Consider the following 22,875-nt stretch of genomic DNA (forward strand, 5'->3'; position numbering starts at 1 on the left):
CCGAATTTTATATTTTGATGCATAGCAATAATAAATTATATATAAATATATAATAAAATTTTTTATAAATTAAAAAAATTGTTTAATATAAAAACTTTTATAGGTTTTATATAAATATCTATATAATATTTCTTAAAAATTTATATAATATCTCTAAGTTTCTCTTGTTCAAATTGATTAAATAAATTAGTGAAAAGAGAGACGCGCCTCTTTAATTTTAAATCGACTTTGATATCGATTTTAAATATATATAACGAAATACGTGCATATACATGCATTTACATAATACATAATGTTATGTTTATAAATATTAACGTAGTAAATATGGTGTAACATTATCGATATATTATTCCTCCAGATATAAATGATAAAATATTTTCCGAATGAATTTATATAGAGCGCGTAGAAAAGCTTGATTAAAATCATAAATATAATATGAAATTTTAGTAATATAAACAATGGAATATTTTTCTCAAGAGCTTAACACACATAATAATTGAGATATTTTATAATAATTCCATATTAATTTATTTTCTCTCTTTTCTTTCTCTTTAATAATGCTATTTAAAGCTTAACTTAAATAAATGCTTGTTTAACACGAGAAACAAAAAGTTACTGATTGAAACACGAGATATATATCACTTCTTGCGTGTAATTAATGATATTTTTATAGGTGCATATATATATATATTCAATGATATTTGATGAAGGTTTAAGTCTCTCGATAACGAGTGATTACAATTTACTTACCAGAAAATTAACGCGGGATGAGAGTACAGACATGCGAGGCAATGTTTATAGCACGAAGAATATAGCGAAGAGTGTGAAGAGCATTGCGATTTTTTTGCGCCGAGCAAAGCGTGCCCTCTAGTGTGGCGAGCGAAATTAGAGGCGCGACCACGTGACGCGACCACGTGACGCGTCCCGCCGACCTTCAATTAGTTGTCACCCTTGACAGAGGCCACAGCGCGGCACAGTGGTTCCGTACGAACCGAGAAGATAAGAGAAATGCGGAATTCGTCACGCATAGTCAGTCTCACATTCTGCGCGCGACACGAAATAGTCCAGATAGTAAGTGCTAATATTTTTCCGTCAATAATCTCTGTATTTATTTCGACATGCTGGACCGAACTTCAATTTGTTATCAAACATGATATTCGATTGATACTGCTTCAGTTTATGTAAGAAGGTATTTTTCCTATATCCATAAATGTGCTATTGCGACATTAATATTAATTGTGAAACAAGCAAGAGAAATTTCGCGAGTATTTTCAAATTGCAATGTCGCTAAAATAACATATTTTTTTGCGGTTATGTCTCGCGGTTAATTCGCAGGGAAAATCACGTAGATGATTGTGTATACATTTTTATTCGGTTGTTATTTATCTTTATGCTATTTCACTACTAATTAATCAATAAAACACGCCATATTAGAAATCTTTATTCGCGAATAAAGACGAAGACTCTGCAATCAATGAAAGAACAATAATAAAATAATAATAATATATAACTGATACATAAAATAATGTAATATATATACATATATAATCTCATTATTGTGTTATGCGCGCGTTTCAAGAAAAAGGAATAATGATTTTTCTGTTATTATATGTAAACCACAATTGAAGCAAAAAAGTCTACGTTCACATTAAATGAACAAAACTCTTTACATAATTATTCACAGATTCGGAAACAATATGATTTAAAATTCACATATAATTTTATATTGGAATCCCAATTTAATTCTACATTATTGTAAGTATTAAGAGATTATATATATTCATCGCGGAAATATTAAATTATAACAAGTATAGACATTATTTGTTAGATGATTAATGTATTACGGAGCTTCTTTATTTTATTTATTTTATATTTATCAATCCTGTAATTCAATATTTTTACTACGTGTTCTCAATTCAAACTACCCGTATTTAGATTGTCGAAAAGTAAAATAATAAAGCATAGGATGAAATAATATTTGATATAATATAATAAAAATATATTATTTGTTAGATGATTAATGTATCACGGAGCTTCTTTATTTTATTTATTTTATATTTATCAATCCTGCAATTCGATATTTTTACTACGCGTGTTCTCAATACAAATTACCCATATTTATATTGTCGAAAAGTAAAATAATAAAGCGTAGGATGAAATAATATTTGATATAATATAAAATATATAATTATATATGATAATATAAAATATGATATATAATTGTATAATAATATAAAATATTTGACATAACATATAATACATACGCGGAATATTAAATTGTACAAAGATATTAAAGTACAATTAATTATTTATTAAACGATTGTATCACGTAGCTATTGCTATATTACATATTCGATTCTATGATTATTTTGATGATTCGATTATTTTATTACGTGTTCTCAAATTATTTTATATAGATCGATAAAAAATCGAATAAAAGCTAAAATAGTATATAATATATATATATATATATATTTTTTATATATATTATATATATATATTTTTTTATATATACATATATATATATATATATATTTTTTTTTTTAATAGAAAAATTGGAGCGATGTCAATAATTGCATTTGGAAATAATGGATCGTATTTGTACAATTTTTGAAAAATAGACTTACTTTAAAAGATACATTAGAAGCATAATTTGCACGTTATAGTGTAAAAAGGTTTCCCTCGAAAAAGGTACCGCGTTTACTTATTACTATGTTAACAGCCTCGTCGACTTGATGAAGACGGCCATAAAAGCGCTACAAAGGTTTAGATAATTTAACCGGTTGATCGTAAAATACCGGAGAAGAAAAGTACCGGCTTCCCCGCGAAAAGAAATTAACACAGAGCTGTACAGAGCTGAATTAAGAGAAGAAAGAGAATTTTTATTGTGCAGGCACTCGCGTATCCTCGTAAACCGGGTGTCATGCATTTATTCTCTCGCTATTTACTCTTTGTCCCAAATGCGGGGGATGGAGAAAAGGATACGCAAAGGAAGACTGGGGTTAGACTCACATACGCATACACAAAGAGAGAGAGAGAGAGTGCGGATGAAAGCGGAGCAAAATATTAAAAAGCACTCTCAGAGAGAGAGAGAGAGAGAGAGAGAGAGTGAAGCCCTCTTCGAAATTCATGTAATCTGGAAAACGTAAAAGGGTTTCCCGGACGACACTTTCATCCCGGACGCGTAAACAACGATCGGAATTATTTTGAAACCCCCATTTTCTCCTTCCCAAGCCTCTCTATCGCGCGAGGGTTAAAGACACGCATGACGAAATTAATGCGCCAATAAATATTTAGAAACATGTAATTTTCTTGCACGCTATGTAAAGCAGCCGCTAACGGACGGCTACATTTATTCCGTTGCTATTTACCCTTTGCTGGGGCATTTATCATTTTTACGAGGGTTTGCAGGGCGTGACGTCAGCGCGGGATAGGGGTTGAGGGAAAATACGCCCGCAGAGAGAGAGAGAGAAGAAACGATTCGTATACACGAAACCGTGGATTAGGGCGGAATATTGGGAATGTGAATTCGACTTTGTGCTCCGAAATTAGCCGACCTAAATATATATATGAAACGATGCCGCGCGTTTCCAATTATGCGTGTCGGTAAGAAGATGGATTCCTTAAACACGGGGAAACGTTCTCTCTCTTTCTCTTTCTCTCGGTCAATATTATATGTCGTGAACGAAATCTATTAGCGACTAGGAATATACTATTTGCGAATTTTGGATACATATTATCTGTCTACACGTATAGGGGTATTTGTTGCACGACTATTCTTTAGCTCCTCGTTTTTTAAAGCCGTGGTTCTTAATCTTTTTAGCTGATATCACGGTTCGACAAAAAAAAAAGATATATTTTCTGTAATTTTTTATGTTAGATATTGTTCTGTATTTTAAATTGGTATCACGTAATAATTTTGAGAAATTTGTGATCGAAGTTGTAAAAATAGATATTTTATATATTACTTATATATATCACTTTTATATATTATTATTTAATATTGTTTTATATTTTATAGTATTACAGTATAATTAATATAATCAATTTAATTTTCATGTATTTTATGTTATAACTATGTTAAAGAAGTTTTGTTGCAATTAAAAATAAAGTGTAGTAGCTTGTTAAAAAATAAATTTAAGATTATATATTGAGCATCTATCAAATATATTTAAAACTTTATTTTTATTCAACGTTTTTTAAATTAATATACATTTGATTAATTTTAAAACAATTAATATAAATGGGATTAATATTAAAATTGAAGAATGTTCAGATTTTTGCAGAATTTATGTATACATTTTAAATATTTCATTATTGACATCAAATTTATATCTAGTTAATCTAAAAATCTTAAATATTTCAATAAATATAATCGAAGATTATTTGATATATTTTTAATAATCGTAGTTTTTTCCCGTATTTAATCTTAAAAAATTTAAATATCCTATTTATCAACACAGCACATTTCTTTTTAAAATCTCAACATTTCATAAAACTATAATGCTACACACACTAAAATTATCCTTTATTAATTTTTTTTAATTGAAACTTTCTCAAAATTGTGACGTGATAATGCAATTTAAAAGTCGGAATCGTGTATTTATCTCAAAGAAAAAGAAACATACAGGATAACTCTTTCTTATATTAAAAAATACCAATAATGCTATCACATTTTTGTGGAAGATATTTTATCATTTTATTGATAAGCATCGAGAAAACAGATATTACATCTGGGAACCGAAATTTATTCGCGTTATTCTTTAAAAAAATTCATCGTAGCTGCATTTCGAAAAGACGTCGAGTTCCTCGAAACCTCGCGTATATACTGGCTTAAATAAAAAAAAATATATATCATTTTCGGAAAGATGTAATCGAAGCGGAATACAGGGAAAGAATGGTTTACGTGATGAAGCGAGAAGGAATAACGGTGAGAGAATATAGGAAACGATAGTACGAGGGCAAAGATCGCGAACGAGGCGGACGAGAGAGTCGAACGAAATATTGGAAAGCTGGCTGCGCGGCAAGATAAAACGTTTCATAAAACAGACATCGATTCCGTATTACCCCGGCGCCACGTCGACGTGAATCGAGAGTGCCGTCTGCGAAGCGTAAAGGTCCTCCGCCCGGAGCGCATAAAGAGAACAGAGAGAGAGAGAGAGATAGAGAGAGACGCATTTCCTTATTGCGTCTCATCCCTTATATCTTCTCGCCCCCTTTCGCCTCCGCGAAGTCGCTTGTTTCTTATTCCCACCGCATTCACTGCATCCCATTATCGTGTTATGCGCGCGTTCCAAGGAAAAAGAATGATGATTCTCGTGCTGTTATATGTAAACCACAATTGAAGCAAAAAATCTACCTAACATTAAGGAAATGCTGCCGTAGTTCTGTTTTACCGACTTTAAGTTAGGTTAGGTTCACTTTTTATTGAATATACAGATTGAAAAATCTTTTGATACAGGCTTTTAATCTCATTTTTATTACTTTTGTATTATTCTTTCATGTCATCTCTATTGGGAGCGCCATATTTTGTGCACAAATAAACTGCAGAACTTTTGTATTAAATAAATATTGTTATGAGCTGATGCAAGAGGCCGATAAAAAACTGTAATTTTTTAATTTTATTGTTTTTTATACGAAATTACAGCGTTCCCCGTTCATTATTATCAGTAGTTTAATTGTGGAGAAAGATTTTTTAATCTGTATAGCCAATAAAAAGAAAAGTCCTTGAACTCAAAGTCGGTAAAACAGACATGGTCAGCATCCCTTTAAACAAATAAAACTCTTTGTACAATTTTATTCACAGATTTGGAAGCAATATGAGTTAAAAGTCACATGTATAATTTTATATCGAGATCGCAATTTATTTTACCTCAAGTAAGATATATATTTATCGCGAAAATATTAAATTATAACAAGTAAAAGCTGATTACGGAGCTATATATATCACGGAGCTTATTTTATTTATTTTATTTATCGATCCTATGCGATTCGATATTTTTATTGCGCGTTCTCAATTTAAATTATAAATATATTTGAATCGTCAAAAAATAAAATAATAAAGCACAGGACAAAATATAAAAATATTTAATATAATAAAAATATAAAATATATGATTGTATAGTAATATAAAATATTTGACTCTAAGTATTGTGAAAATATTTTACGTTATATCACATATACGCGAAATATTAAATTATACAAGAATTTTAAATTTAATTAATTTTTTATTAAACTGATTGATGTATCACAAAGCTTATTGTTATATGATATATTCGATTCTGCGATTCGATTATTTTATTATGCGTTCTCAACCCGAATTATGTAGATCGATAAAAATAATAAAATTAAAATATAGATTAATTATTTATGAAAATGCAGATTATACGCAGAATATTCAATATAACAATAATCTCTGCATTTTAAAATACTTATATAATTAAAATATTAAATATTAAGTATTAAATATTGCGTATTTATGTATGTCATAGTACCTAAAATATTTCAGCAATACTTATAATCACAAATATATTTCATCCGATTATTTATTATTTGACTTTTCGCCTAAATATCATTCAGATTGAGAACGCGCGTTGAAATAATCGAATCATAGAATCGAGTAATTAAATTAAGGCTAAGCTCCGCGATGCATTAATCGTCTATTGAATAATTGATCTCTATACTTTAATATACTTGTATAATTGAATATTCGCGTCCATACATCTAATAATGCACATTGTGAAACATAATTACTAATTACAGTTATAATTGAAACTAATCTTTTGTCGAGAGAACCGTATGTATCCTTTTATTTAATAATTACAATGTCATGTTATATCAATGTAATGTTATTCATAGCGGTGATGCGGTATTCTATGACGATATAAGTAAACCCTCGCTTGCTTTCGGCTTGTGAATACAGATTGACAATAATAATAATAACTCTACTCTTCCGCGTTGATCGCAAATTTCGTGTAAAGCATACTATCGCCACTTTCGTTAATAAAATACGGTAATTTCGCTAGCGGGAGCTTTTGACATTGCATTTACGTCAAACGAAACCCGATATACCGAGGCCGCCGCGGGGAAATATTTTACGTTTCCATTAATATATAGTTACTATATTACGCGAGCATATAATTGCAGTTAATGTCAAACGGGAATCGTTGAACGTGCTCTCTCGTATAAAATCTCATTTCGGAATTATTGCGAAACAGGCGAAGAGCAGGGGTTGCAAAAATCAACACTATACGGAACATTTTCTCTCAATTTTATTTCATTTGTAGTTGCTTCCTCCGATTCCCTGTCATTTCGCTAAATTTATTTCGTACATCGTTATTGTATCGTTATTATTACACGGTTTTGCAGAAAAAAGGACACAAAAATCTTTTTACCATTTATACTGAATGAGTCTAAATAAGATAAATTTTAGAAGATGATTCTTTGTCAAAATTTAAGAAAGGGTTTTCATATAAAATATACTCCTGTCCCTTCCTGAAGAGTTATATTTCTCCAAAGGAAAGGTGAAAATTAAATTTATATTTTTTTTCCCGAATTTTGCTTCTATTCCATTTTTTCTATCATTTATTATTATTTTGTTTTATTTATCCTTTTTTATTCTAAAATTCAACTTGTAATCCGAAACCTACGTTATTTAGTCGTGCATGTGTGCGATGTATTTTTATTTTTTTCTTGCAAACTATTGGTTTTACGAAAGAAATAAAACAAATAAAAAAGTTTTTAAAAAATCAAATTTTTTAACGCATATTTTTTAAATGATCGCATTCCGATCCGTTAAAAATTTCTAATGACAAATTAAATAGAAATTGTTAGTTTCATCTCCATATAACGATACGCAAGAGGATTAAAAAATTTTTAATATCCTTTTTACTAGTAGAAAATATTCATAAATTTCATTTTTTTAATTTGTCCAAACAAAAACCTAATTTTCGCCTTCTTCTTTACAAGAGTGTACTTCTTCCTCAGAGAGAGATCTAGGAGTATATGTTTATATGAAAGACACCTTTTAATTTTTGATGAAGAATCTTCAAAAATTTTTCACACTTATTTCACCCTATCCTGGGAAAAATTTTTTTATATATAACAATATAAAATTATATAGAAATATATCAAATTATCCATATAATCGCAAAATTATATATTAAATGTGTCTATACATAATTAGATAAAAGTGCTTTTTATATATAATTGTATAAATTTATATATATATAATAAATATTTCTTTATATATATATATATATATATATATATATATATATCAATATATATCATATATGTTTTATATATAATTTGACATGATTATATATGGACTCTTAATTTATATATAAATTTATATAATATTGTATAAAAATAAACATATTTCACATCCCAGATAACAAGTATACATTTTGACGTTATCGGACGCCAATGACATCAGTTTGACGTTTAATGACGTCAGTTTGCTACTTGGGATATAATTTTACGATTATATACGTATAATTATCCAATTATTTATATATAATTATATATAAAAATTTTTGTCCCGGGATATATTCTAGATATAAGAAACAGACAGAAACTCGCAGTTATTAGAATTTTATTCAACCATCCATAATTTACTCTCTCAATTTGGCGAAACGCGCATGCGTTCGCGCGAGCATTAAACTGTAATATAACGTAAATAGCATAGATTAGACCGATCGCGGCGGCTTGATTATATTTTCCAATTATCCATTGTAATCAGCCGGAGCGCCGCGATTCGATCGGCGCGCCGATCGACCGTCCCCGATCTTTTTTATTATTTTTCTTTAACTATGCTCGCGCGATATCTACGCGATATCGATGAAACGGAAATGAGCGGTGTCCGTTCAAAATATCGGATAACGCGCGGAGCTGCGATTTAATTGCGTTATCGCCGGACTGCCTGCGTTCCATTCCCTGCGCGCACGATAATTATTCCATCGATTTGAAATAATTATATCGAACTCGTAAGCGGGTAATAGTCGATACTATCGCGCTTCGATGCGGCCGTTCAATGAATTGCAACGTGAAATTTTTTTTCCCACGCGCAAACTTTCAAACGAGCCCTTCCCTTATTTAGCGCGCGATACTCTATATTTTCCGCATCAGCGAGAGATCTCTTCGCGTGGGGCTTGAATTTTTACTGGCCGGAAATTGCGATTGCATTTTCCGTATGTATCGGAAAATTCCTGATAATTTTCTTACATTCGAATGGGAAAAAGATTATTTCGGAGTTCAATGGTGCGAGCTTGAATAGAACGTTAACTTCAAAATTAAGAATCTATGTAACGTAAAAAAAATGCAGAAATTTTAACACATGTATAAATATTAATATAATTTAAGTACAATATATATTTTTTTCATAATTAAATATACATGTATATAAAATATTTATTTCTTGACCAATCTATTTTTATAACTTTTTATATAGAATATTGTGATTCGATTTATATAAAAAAAAATATAGTGGTAGTTTTATTTAAATAATTCAAAGTTTCATATTGATTTTTTTATAGAAACAATTTTTTTTTAACTGCATTTTGTATAAACTTTTTTTAAATTGTCGGGAGTTTCTCAAAAATTATGCGGACCCTTATTTTGAATGCATATAAATATTAAAATTGAATAATAAAAAAAAAATATATATATATATATATAACTATAAATATTGTATAGTATAAGTATAATATATCTTTTACTTAATATATTTTTTTATAAATCAATATACTGCAAATAAAATTGAATAATAAAATATGTATGACTATAAATATAATGTAAATACAATATATTTTATACATATAATAATAAGTAAAAAATATGTGCATGAAAAGAATAAATATAAATGGCGTAGACAAATAAAATATGAAAAACCAAGCTCTCAATTTGAAAAATTGTTCAAAGAACAAATATTGTGTTTGTCACACGTGGTTACATTTTTTAAATTGATGTTAAAAAGTTTCTAACAGAAGATCCCTTCTCTCTCGTTACAGGATTGACGCGCGAGATAAACCAGTGACGAAGGCGCACCATTCATCGGACGCCGGCGTTTTCGGTCCACGGGCCTTTTTCCGAACCACTTTCCCGAGCCCGGCGGTTCTGGTGATCGACGATATAAAGCGGCACGACGCGGCGACATACCGATGCAGAGTGGATTTCCGGAAGGGTCAGACGCGCAGCTTCCGATACAATTTGACCGTGATCGGTGAGTACCAGCGACCTCAAAAAAAATTGCATTTATCATCGTGATTCCCGATTTCTCTCGCTGCGTTCTCGCACATGTATGTATGTTGTACAACTGGACATATTTGTAATTTCTCTTCATAAACGATAGTTCGGTTGCGCCATATTTTCGGTTTCACGTGTCTTTTTATATTTTATACAATAGACTTTCATTGAAAAATGTTTTAAATAAAATCAGTAACAAGCGAAAATAGTAAATTAAGCCCGCAATTGTGTTGCGAGGTTTACTTTAATTGAAGAGTTTTATTTGGCTATATAATTTTCTGTTCAACTTATATTTTTAGTTTTAAATTCGCGATTGTTTTGCTTCTATTTTTAAATATCGCGTTTTCATCAATTGTGTTTTATATTTTTCAATAGATTTTTGTGCGGTACAAAAACAAGATACGTCTCATCGAAAGCTTACAAAAATATATAACATATTCATTTTTAAACATATGTACAAAAAACCGAGAGCAATAATAGAGTTATAAATGTGAAGTTGTACGTATAAAACAAAAGGTTTTATAAAAAGGAAATTTTTATTGAAGCTTATATATACATTTAAATCGTTTTTACACAGTATCAATTGTAAACAAAATAAATAATACAAAATAAATAATACACAAACAGATCATCCCTCTAATTTTCCGCGGCTCTAAAGAGGAAGCTTAAAACCCGCGTTATATATACTCTCTTTTTCGCGAACATTGGATGGAAAGGCAAAGAGAGAAATGGCGGGTTTCGCGCTCTCGAGAAATCGATCAAGCTCGAAGAAACGATTCGCGACGATGAGATCGAATGCGCGACACGAAGAGTACTAAAGGGTCGCTATTTCGCGGGAGGGCAAAGGGAGGGGAAGAGGAGAGAGAGGGTGGCATGTTATCCGATCGATCTCTCGTTCTCTCGTCTCGAACTTGCGACCGAGGGCCGCGTTTACTATCCGCGTCTACCTATTTAAACACACATACACATGCGCGTTCGCATTTTCGCAGCACGTACTCGTCTGTCGCAAAACTCCGCGAAAAGTGCGATCCCGAAAAGGAGGGAGGAAGAGTGCACGCCTGATCAAACAAACGTTACGATTGTTGAAAAATGCATGAGCCAATCGCGAACGCGTCTCGCCGGTTCCGCGCGCGCGCGCGCATGACATTTCGTGACACGTGGTCACCAAACGTCATCCTCGAGGATTTTCTTCGGAGGATCTTAACGCCTTGTTTTACCGACAAAAATTGATTGAATAGAATAATAAATGCTTTTTCACGATTAAGGTACATGTGGAAACAAATTTGGAACCTATCGATTTTATGTTAGCAACAAAAGAAATTTTTAATTTTTTAATTTTGTTTGTTTCTGACATAAAATCGACAGGTTCCAACTTTGTTTCTATATGTACTTTTAATCGTAGAAAAATATTTATTATTCAATTCAAGCTATAAAAAGAAAAGGGTGCAGAAAAATAATCGTAAAAAATAATTGGGGATGCTGGCTGTGTCTATTCAATATTTTTATTTAACTATTTTATTGGCTATACAGAATGAAAAATCCTTTATTAAAAGAATAAAAAATTTATTAAAAGAATAAAAAATATTATGAATACTTTAAAATAACAAATCTGGGCTATTATACATGTGTATAAAATAAAAACAAGAAAGCTAAATAAAATAACAATTATCCAATCGGTCTTTTGCATTAGATAAGACAGCTGTAATTATTTAATTTCCTTGGTTTCTTTTTAAATACACATATAGTAGCCCAGATTTATCATTATGAATACTTTAATTCAAGTAATGGATTTTTTATTCTGTACAACCAATAAAGAATTAAATAAAAGTAATCGATAAAAACGAACACAGTCAGCATCCCTTTAAGGACCTTAAGAACGGATAGACGAGATACGATATTCGTGTTCCTGCTTCTGGCGAAGGATAAGAAGGGCGAGACTGCCTGGGGGAACTAAAAAAAATGTCGATGATTTCACTACCACCCTCCACCCTCTTCGCGGCTTAAAGTAATATCCGGGGGGATTAAATATGCGTTTTCTTTATTCCCGAGAGATGTATGCGTGCGAATCCGGAGTATCTGCCTCGTGCAAGTTGATCAGAAAGTACACGTCTCGTACACGCGAGAAGGTGTAACTTTCACGGGGAAGCCCCGTTCAAAGCGGGCGAAGGTATAACGGAGGTGTACCTTCGAATCTCGGGATAGCTCGCGGCGGGAATATAACCTGAGAAATCCTGCTCCCGATCCCTTCGATACCGGAATCCGTCTTTCGCGCGGATCTCGCGTCTCTCCTCGCCGTCGTCCGGAGGTTGTGGAGTAAAATGGTGAAGGAGAACGAGAAGGAAAAAAAGGGGTTGAAGAGAGAAAAAGGGTAGAGAGAAAGGTGGCGAGAGTGTAAGTGTCGCAGTGCAGATTCCGGGAAGACCGGCGTAGAATTTTTCCCGGCTTATCCCTCGGGCGATCTAACCCTTTCTAGTAATAGTCGGGTGTGTGCACCCGACTAGTGTTTGCGAAATGTTCAACTCGAAACACTCCCTATACTATATATATATATATATATATATATATATATATATATATAGAATATCCATATAAGACGAACAAATACGGAATATCCCAGAATAAACGGACGTATATTTTTATCGATAGATACCTTTTTCTCCGCGAATGGGAAAAATCCATTTCTCCCTTTAATAAAAATAAATCTATAGGAAATCGGCTCTCTCATCAGAGTTTCCATTATTTTTTTTACGTAATTAATTCTTTATGCTAAAATCTAATTTCAATCGAAAAGCGAAATTGCTGGAATCAATCGAGAGAAAAGAGAGAACACATACATATATCTATCTCCCATTACGAAATAAAAACTTCCCGTTACAGGACACGACCCGTATATATCTCGCCGATTTCATGGCTTTAATAAAGCGTCGCGCTGAAGGGCAATCCATTTTCCGACCACCTTGGCCCTACTTTTTGCCCGACACGTGCTCGCCCTCGACACGTATCCCTTCCCGAATGCTTCCCTGGAATCTGCCTTCCAAGGGGACCTCCGTCCAATTCAAACGTACTCGCGGTATTCCAAAAAGTAACGAACGAAATTGGCCCCCGCGGGTGCGGTATCAAACCTCACAGAGGACAAGGTATTTTCATCAGAGAAGATTGGTTCCCGAGAGTTTCTAGATTGCGTCCCTCTCTCTCTCTCTTTCTTCCCTCCAGCTCCGACTTTCCTGGGCTTTTCTGGGTACGACCTATCCCCTATCTACGTTAGAGCAATGCAATGTCCGAGCTCTCGTCTCTTTCGTTTTATCTCTGCCTCTCGCATATTGCGGCCGCGAGAGGGAGAGAGAAACACGTACCTAAGCTCTTCGACATTTAACTTTGCATGAACGCGACTCACCGCAGTTGGGCAAATCTCGACGTGTGGCTCTTGTTATTTTCTCCACCGCGTCCTTTTTATTCGTCCGCTTAAGGAAATGCTGGCCATGACTGTTTTACCGACTTTAAGTTTAGGGACTTTTCTTTTTATTGGCTATACAGATTGAAAAATCCTTCTCCACAATTAAATTACTGATAATAATGAACGGGCAGCGCTGTAATTTCGTATCAAAAAACGATAAAAGTTAATATAATTTGTAACAGCTCTTTAAAAATTAATATACATATAAAAGGCAATAAGAGCTAATTAAGTTCCGTTATTAATATTTATTTGAAAAAAAATTTTTTTAACATAAAATATTAGACAAAAAAAGTTCGAACGTTTCGGTTGCCTATTTTTAACCTTCTTTAGCACATTATTTAAAATTAAAGATTAATAGAAATTAACAATAAATTATTCATAACTGTCAATATACTATATACAGAAACAGAGTTATTCGCATAAAACTACGTCAAGATATTATTTTTATAAAAAACAAAATCAATGCATTTTTTAAAAGCATGAGCATTTTTATATATTCTATTCCTCGAATCGTCATTTAAAGTAATTGTCGCGAAACAGATAAAAATTAAAAAATTACAGTTTGTTTATCGGCTTCTTGCATCAGCTCGTAACAATACTTATTTAATACAAAAGTTCTGCAGTTTATTTGTGCACAAAATATGGCGCTCCCAATAGAGATGTCATGAAAGAATAATACAGAAGTAATAAAAATGAGATTAAAAGTCTGTATCAAAAGATTCTTCAATCTGTATATTCGATAAAAAGTAAACCTAACCTAACTTAAAGTCGGTAAAACAGAAGAATGGCAGCATCCTATTAAATCCGGGAAAACTTTCTTTTTTTTTATAGACAACACGATGATCTCGCGCCGTATTACAAGAATGTTCATTGAAAGATCATAATGTACTCTACGTTATACTCAATTTAGAAAATTAATGGGCAGATGATTAAGTACACGTCAAACTCCGACAGCATTTACAAGTATCCTCATTTAAAATTCGAGCACGTAATCATCGGAATATTAATTTAGCGATAATTATGCGAGTAGTATATTACAATCGGCCGCGCGGCTTCTCTCATTACAATACATAAGAAACGAAAGGGTGGTGGTTGTTATGTAACATACCTATATGATAGACTACACCCGTAAGTTGTTCCAGGCACAATGGCGATATATTAACACACATATAAAGCTAACGCGCGCGTGAAGCGCCGTCTTATAGATTACGCTAATGCGCCGGTATTGTTACACCATCGTGTTACAGCGTACTGTGCACGTGTGGGTGTGTCTGTGTATCTACAGTATATACGGGCACAATATTATTATCCATCGTAATCGCGTAAGTATATTACGCGCCGGCGCGAAGCATAATACAGTTTCGCGAACATCCTTTGAAATGTGTGTCGTTCCTCCGGAGCGGTTTCGCGAGAAACCCGGTTTCACTTCCAAAATACTGACGCTTTAAGCATAGAAGAGCTGTGTGCGTGAGAACATTTATAGTAAAATTGTCTCTCCCAATGGCGGATTTCAAAAGGAAAATTTCAGATCCGGGAAAAAATTTTTATATATAATTATATATAAATAATTGTATATATTGTATGTGAAATATGTCTATTTTTATACATAATTATATAAATTTATATGTAAATTATAAGGATTTATATATAATCATGTCAAATTATATATGAAACATATATATTTATATATATGAAGAAATACTTATTTATTATATATATATATATAAATTTAGATAATTATTTCTAAAAAAACACTTTTATCTAATTATTTATGAACATATTTCATATATAATTTTGCGATTGTATGTATAATTTTATATATTTCTATATAATTTTATATTGTTATATATAAACAATTTTTTATCGGGGAGAGTCTCTCTCTTCCTCCTTCTCTGTCTTTCTTTTTTTCAAATTTTATTTTCTTCTTTGAGTCACCGAGTGCTCCTACACGAATTATCCCCTCCTTCTCCATCTGTCTATCTTTTTTTCAACTTTTATTTTTTCTTTGAGTCACCGAGTGCTCTTACACATAATTATCCCCCTCTTTCTTTTTTTATTCAAATTTTATTTTTTCTTTGAGTCACCGAATGCTCTACACGTAATTATTCCCCATTCTTCTTTCTCTCCTTTTTTTCAAATTTTATTTTATCTTTTTTCATCTATCTTTTTTTAAATTTTATTTTTCCTTTGAGTCACCAATTGCTCTTAATTATTTTCACCTCTATCTCTTTCTACATTCCTTCCGTTTTTTTTTTCAAATTTTCCTTTTCCTTTGAGGCGCCGATTGCTCTACACGTAATTATCCTCTCTCTCTCTTTCTGTAAGAAGATGGGGCGGCAACATTCTTGAAATGATCGAGCTCGTACGACGGCGTCGGTGAAAAGAAGGATAGCGCAGATTAGAGGAACGAGAATTAGAATTTCAGAAATCCACGCCGGAACTTTCCGCGTTAGTTCAAGGCAAACTCCCTCGGCGAATGGGGTGCAAAGGGGAGAGGAGGTTCAAGGGAGACAGAAGTACGAATGAACAAACCCCCGTCGTTAAGTCTTCCCTTAATTAACCTAACCTTTTCCCTCTCTCCGTCTTCTTCGTAGCTCCGCGTTTTCTCTCTTCTCTCTCGTTCGTTTATGTGTTCTCGTCTCTCTCTCTATAGCCTCTAGCATTATAAAAGCCGGAGGAAAATCTTTCTCAAGGCAAAGGGAAAAGAGGGAACGTAGAGGGCGCCCCAGATCGATGCCTTCGCCTTCTTCGCTAGTTGAAATAATATCGGGAGACACTCGAGCGAGGATAATGCGAGTCGAAATTAAGCTCGAAATAATAATATAAAGCGTCTTTGTCACCGGCGCGGAATTTACGCGTCTCTCCTCTCTCCGGAATAATTCGAGACGGACGGGAGCTCGACGGAGGATTATCGGAGAGAGAGAGAGAGAGAAGAGAGTCGGAAGAAATCTGGATTCGAGTTTGAGTACTTGTCTGTCGAGAATTTAATCTCTTTCTCTATCTTCCGCTATAATAAAATACTTTTCCTCTCTCGTATTCGTTAAATAATACGCTTCGATAGCACTTTCCATCGATAAGAACGCGTAGCGTCAGCGCAATATGACGTCTTCGTTTATTTTTTAGATATAAATATACACTACAGAGGAAAAGAGTAATCGATACAGATCGGCTTTTCAGATGGCCCGGGATCTAGCGCGAAATGAAAAAGAGAGTTTGCCGCGCGAGCGTAAATCTTTGCGCGAGAGAGATCTATTTAAAGTTGCAAAACGCCGAGTCGCAATTTGTGTCGCGGAAAAGAATGGAATGCCGAGGCACTCTCGTAAAATCGCCCGAAAACTCGCGACATTGTAACCGGAGCCACTCGACGCGAGAGAGAAAAGTTTCACGGGCCGCGACACACGAAAGCACCCTTGTACGAAGAGAAAGAGAGAGAAAAAAATGAAAGAGTGGAGAATTAAACGCCAATAACGACATCTCGTTCTCGATTGATAATCCGATAATTCGTCGGGGTTGAGCAAAAAGGGGCTGCAAAGGTATACAAATGATGACAGCGATGACGCGACACTTTGACGAAGGCCGACGAAAAATTCAACTTCCTCGCATCTTCAACCAAAAGGGGTTCCACCTTCGCCGAGAAATTTGTTCCATCCTTTTAAGCACACGTCTGCATGCACATATACACGTATATACAATACAGGGTGTTTCAAGAGTTAAGGGATTCTAAACATCCTTGAGTTTCAGGCCTGTTTTATCGACAAAATGTGAGGTTAGATTTAACTATAAATCTATTTACTGGCTATACGGATTGTTTTTTTACTTGAAATTAGAGCACTTCACAATTCTGCAACCTAGATATATGAGACTGTACAGATTGATCAATCTTTTTCCTGTACAAATTAAAGTATTAATATTAACAAATTGCGAAGTGCTCTAATTTCAGATAAAAAATAATCCGTATAGCCAATAAATAGATTTATAGTTGAATCTGATCTTACATTTTGTCGAGAAAACAGAATTGAAACCACAGACTTCTCAAGGACGTTTAGGATCCCTTTAAAGTAACAGGAGACTCAGAAACAAAATAGGTCCGGAAATGAATTGATTTTATAATCCTGTCATTTTTATGTTGAAAGAAATTATTTTATTTTTGAGCTTTTTTTATCAAAATTGAAAGAAGAGAATTTTTATAAGTTTTGTAATTAACATAATTATAACATAATAAAAGTTACGGGCTGCTTTAGCACCACGTACAGCTTACAATTAGTATCTCTTGATTCGTTCAATTATTGACTTCATTATGTTATAATTATGTTACGAGACTTATGAAAACTATCTCTGACCAAGAAAACTCGAAAATAATTTGAAATTTCAACATAAAAATAGCTCAAAATCAATGCATTTCCAGATCTATGTTTTTTTTATGTTAAAATTTAAAATTGTTTTATTTTCGAGTATTTTTTAATTGAAAGAAAAGAATGTTTGTAAATTTTGTAACATAATTAACATAATTATGCCATAATAAAGCCAATAATGTTGCGAGCTGCTTTAGCACCACGTACAGCTTAGCATCTCTTGATTTGTTTAATTATTGACTTTATTATATTATAATTATATGTATGTAACAAGATTTAAAAGAACCATTTCTTCTTTCAATTTTGACCAAAAAATGTCTCAAAATCAATGCTTCCAAATCTTCGACCATACCAATTTTTTCGTATTTTTGGGTCTTTAATTACCTCGAAAAATGGCCTCCACTTTTGAAACACCCTGTATACACACACATACACGTACACGTGCGATGAACAATGAGGGGGTTTGTATATCGAGGTCGGCAACCCTTTTTCCAGCCGGAGCAGGTATACGAGCTATATTCTCTTATATATGCGTCGACTAATGGGGTATAAGTGAAGCCCTGCGAGAGAGAAAGAGAGCAAGGGAATGAAAAAAGTAGTCTACTCGCGGTCGCGTAGCACCGCATAATCGAGCTCCTTTGATGACGAGGCTAATTAACTGTCCCTCTATCGCCCTTGCACTTTCATTCCCGTATTCTTTTCGCGCAAATTGAACAGGTAAGAGTCCATCGCGCCATCGACTACTCTCGATAGCCTCTATCCCTCGTTTAACGAACATCCGGAACATTAGGCACCCTCTGAGGGTGCCTATCTATTTATTGGCTATACGGATTGTTTTTTATCTGAAATTAGAGCACTTCGCAATTTGTTAATATTAGTACTTTAATTTGAACAGGAAAAAGATTGATCAATCTGTACAGTCTCATATATCTAGGTTGCAGAATTGCGAAGTGCTCTAATTTCAGGTAAAAAAACAATCCGTATAGCCAGTAAATAGATTTATAGTTGAATCTAACCTCACATTTTGTCGATAAAACAGAACTGAAACTCAAGGATGTTTAGGATCCCTTAGGCACTCTTGTCTGTTTCGTGAAACGAGCGTCTAATTGGTTCTTGGTTAATTCGATTGCATCACTTCGTGTATAAAAATTATTCAAAGCGCAACGAGTCTCCATAATTTTTTGACATATCGACAACAATTGTTCTCTAATTCTTGGACCGTTACTTAGCTGAATTTTGTTATTATTTGTTTTAGTTAATTGGCGTCTTATATTTTTTATATCGAGAACAATTGTTTACTAATTCTTGGATCGTTAATTAGTTGAATACTTTAAAAATTATTTGTTTTAATTAATAAGATGTTAATTGACGTATTTACGGGGGCATAAAATATCGCGATCTCTGTTCTTATCGCCGCAACAAGGCTACGAATTGTAAGATCTCTCCGGCAAAGTACTACTTCCCGCGATAACAAATCGACCGCGATATTTCACTTGATAATAAGTAGCAAACTGACCGCAAGCCAGAAGGGATTCGTGAATGGGAAGAGGAGGAAGTGGGAGGGAGGAAAGAAGCCGCGGAATGCCGGAATGCGGCCGGCGAGGAAGGAGAGTGGAAGGGATAAAAAGAGGGTAAAAGGAGGGCGAGAGAGGGAAGGATTGGCAAACGGGATCCGAGATCGGAAAAACGGTCCGCGAAGTCGCATGAATTTATGGGGAACATAAATTCCAAGTTGCCAAGGTACGCTAGCGCGAACCACGATTTTCCGAGAGGCCTTTGCGGACGTCGGCAAAGCCTCTTCGAGGCCCCTTTTCGCAACCCAGACCTTTCCGACAAAATTGGAAGAGACGATTTCTTCTCCTCCCATACGGGACGTCGAGACGATCGTGAGACCATAACAGTTCGACGTAACATAGAAGGGAAGATCGCGGATTTAACCCTTCTGTCAACAGTGTGCATAATTTTTCATCTTTTTTCACCGCTTCCGACATGTGACAATTTTTTTTATAACAGTGCAGACATCGAATTTCCATTATATTTTAAAAAGTTTTCGAATATAAAGATTATTTGTATTTTAATAATAAATTAAAAAGTCCGTGATATTTAAATACAAAATTAGATACGAAAAGGTTTAACCTTAAACTTTTCAATTTATTGATTTTGTATATCACATCAATTAATTTAACTTTTAAAAATGATTTTTTAAATCTGTAAAAAAATTATTTCTTTCACAATTTGATTAATATAGTTAAATAGAGGTATTCTTAGTATGAAATTGTTTTTATAAAACATTTTTCGAATATTGTTCAAAATATAGGTATTGAGAAAACCAAAAACCAGTTACAGGATAATTTCATCCCTTGACATCATTTTTGTCACATCTAAAAATTTTTTAATTCATTTAACCATTTTTCATAAATTTTGGAGTTTAAAAGGTTCCCTGTTCCCTTGTTAAAAAATTCATCTGCTAAAGATGGTCCAAGGAAAGGACTGAACTGTTCAAAATAATTAGAGAAAAATTTAAAAACAAAAATGTATTGCATAAAATCTAATCTAATTTAAAACCTAATCTAATCTAACCTGACTCTTATGAGTTCTTTTCATATTCTGTATTTTATTTCGAGCAAAGAAAAATTCCCTGACACCTCTTTCACATTTGAAGCTCTTCCGGATATTCACGTACAACCAATTATTGAGTAGGGTTAAGGGGATTCTTCACGTTCTTGAGAAGTCTGTTATTTTTTTTCTGTTTTATCGACAAAATGTGAGGTTAGAGAAACTATAAATCTATTTTTTTTATTGGCAGTTTGTACATGCAAATAAATAAGACCAGGGCGGATTTGGCATTGGATCTTTATCCTTTATACTATATTCCTTTGAATATAGTATAAGTGAATATTTAGATATCAACTTCATGTGTGCACGAAAATTTGAATTGAGCTATTTTCGTTTACTAGGCTTCCAAATTGATATCTAAACATTCACTTATATTCCTTTATTCAATGCTAAATCCAGCCTGGTCTAATTTCAGGTAAAAAACAATCCGTATACCCAATAAATAGATTTGTAGTTTATCTAACCTCACATTTTGTCGATAAAACAGAAAAAAACAACAGACTTCTCAAGGGCGTTTAGGATCCCTTTAAATGTGCGATATCTTTCGAAATTTGTATGATCCGGGAGGGAATATTTCTCGGCAAAATTGCCGAGTTATTTTTCGTTAGAAAGCGTTAGAAAAATAACGTCGCGCGCATCGCCGTTTTGTCGAGAATTTAATACGGCAAAATGAAGCAGGCGCGCGCGTGCGACCAGAATGAAATCTGGAAGACCGACGATCTTTCATTAAAACGACTTTGGCGTCGCGACAAAACATACCCGGCATACGCGCTACTAACACGTAATGGAAAGTGATTGATGGTCTTTTATTAAAGCATCTTGTGCGCGAGCGCGGTCGCGTTACCTTCCTAAAAGAGTATTTTACCACCATAATAGAAGATACTATCTCTCTCTCTCGCACACGATGCAAATACACGGGGAATGGGCAATTAATTTTTAATAATGCTGCGATTTCTCGCGTGTATGTGGGATTTCGAAAACGTTGCAATAGAATCCGTTAATCGCAAATTTAATCGTTCAATGTAAATTAGTACATAATACGTAATCAAGCGGATGAAATTACGGGAAAATAATCCGTCAAATAGAGCAGAAATATCCATGATATAATATATATCCATTAATATTTCTGTCAATAAATCATCCGATATCAGATTTCTTTATCGTCGTAATAGTACGCGAAACGATTGGCCTGATTATTATTTAATCTTATCACATGATTTTATTATTTTTTTTATATATGTCTTAATGCCAGAGATTTTACAATAGTTTATTGATTTAAAAAAGTGTTATTTTTACACATATACGTATATAATAAAAATCAATAGTATTAAAACAATTATAAAATTAAAATTTCATAAGAAAATTAAATTGATATTATTTTTACCGTTTTGACCCATCGCATTTATTTATCGTATCATTAAACATTTCTCAAGTCAAAGATTTTCTTCTTCAATTTCCTTCTCTCTTAATAAATTTTAAACGATTTTGATAAACTTAATTTGCATAAGAAATATAACTTATATAAATAATATAATAATACAATATATAACACATTTATCTATACTATTTATATATTATAATTTATATAAGAATGAGCTTCTACTTTACTTTAAATAAAGTAGCAGTTAAACAATTCAGGTTTCCATTTAGAAATTTAAAAAGAGGAGCTCTCGACAAAAACTGCAGATTAAATCGTGAAAAAAAAAAAAAAAAGATGAGATCGCTTAAAGTAGACGTTAGATTGAAAAATAAGGTACTACAAGGTAGACCTTAGAGGAAAAATTTTCGATGCGCATTGAATTTCATATAAAATCGAATAAATCAAAATCCAGACGGTGCTCGCGCCGTCGGGAATAAAAATGGCGGCCGAAGGCGGGAAAAATTAAAATCGCGTTAATGTATCAAACAGGTGTAAAACCGACGCGAGATCTTCTCCTCGGTAAATGCGGTCTTGGTTTCGGCTTACTGAACTATGTATAGCGACAACAGAGGGATGTTCCTTTCTCTCTCTCTCTCTCTCACCCCCTCCCCTCCCTACCTCCCCCCCCCCCTCGTTGTCACCCGCGGCGTGATAAACTGCACCGTGCGCTAACTACGCGAATTATTCCAAGTAGATGCCAGGGACTTGCTGAAGAAATTTCGCCCTTCGCATCCCTCCGAGCCCGCGAGTGGAACAAACGCGGATGTGTTGGGGGGAGGGGGGTGAAT

General features: G+C 33.3%; 1 protein-coding gene across 4 annotated transcripts in view; it reads left to right on the top strand.

Moving 5' to 3' along the window:
• Positions 1-22,875, top strand: part of LOC114945579 (kin of IRRE-like protein 1) — a 652,455-nt gene that overhangs the window by 474,496 nt on the left and 155,084 nt on the right. For all 4 annotated transcript variants that reach the window (XM_085484861.1, XM_085484860.1, XM_085484862.1 and 1 more), the window contains one exon: positions 10,011-10,222. In XM_085484861.1, coding sequence (XP_085340987.1) covers positions 10,011-10,222 — 212 coding nt within the window. The remainder of the gene's footprint in view (positions 1-10,010; positions 10,223-22,875) is intronic.

The sequence above is a fragment of the Nylanderia fulva genome, unplaced genomic scaffold (genome assembly GCF_048542155.1).
Source record: "Nylanderia fulva isolate GAGA-0341 unplaced genomic scaffold, ASM4854215v1 Scaffold32, whole genome shotgun sequence".
Lineage (NCBI taxonomy): Eukaryota > Metazoa > Arthropoda > Insecta > Hymenoptera > Formicidae > Nylanderia > Nylanderia fulva.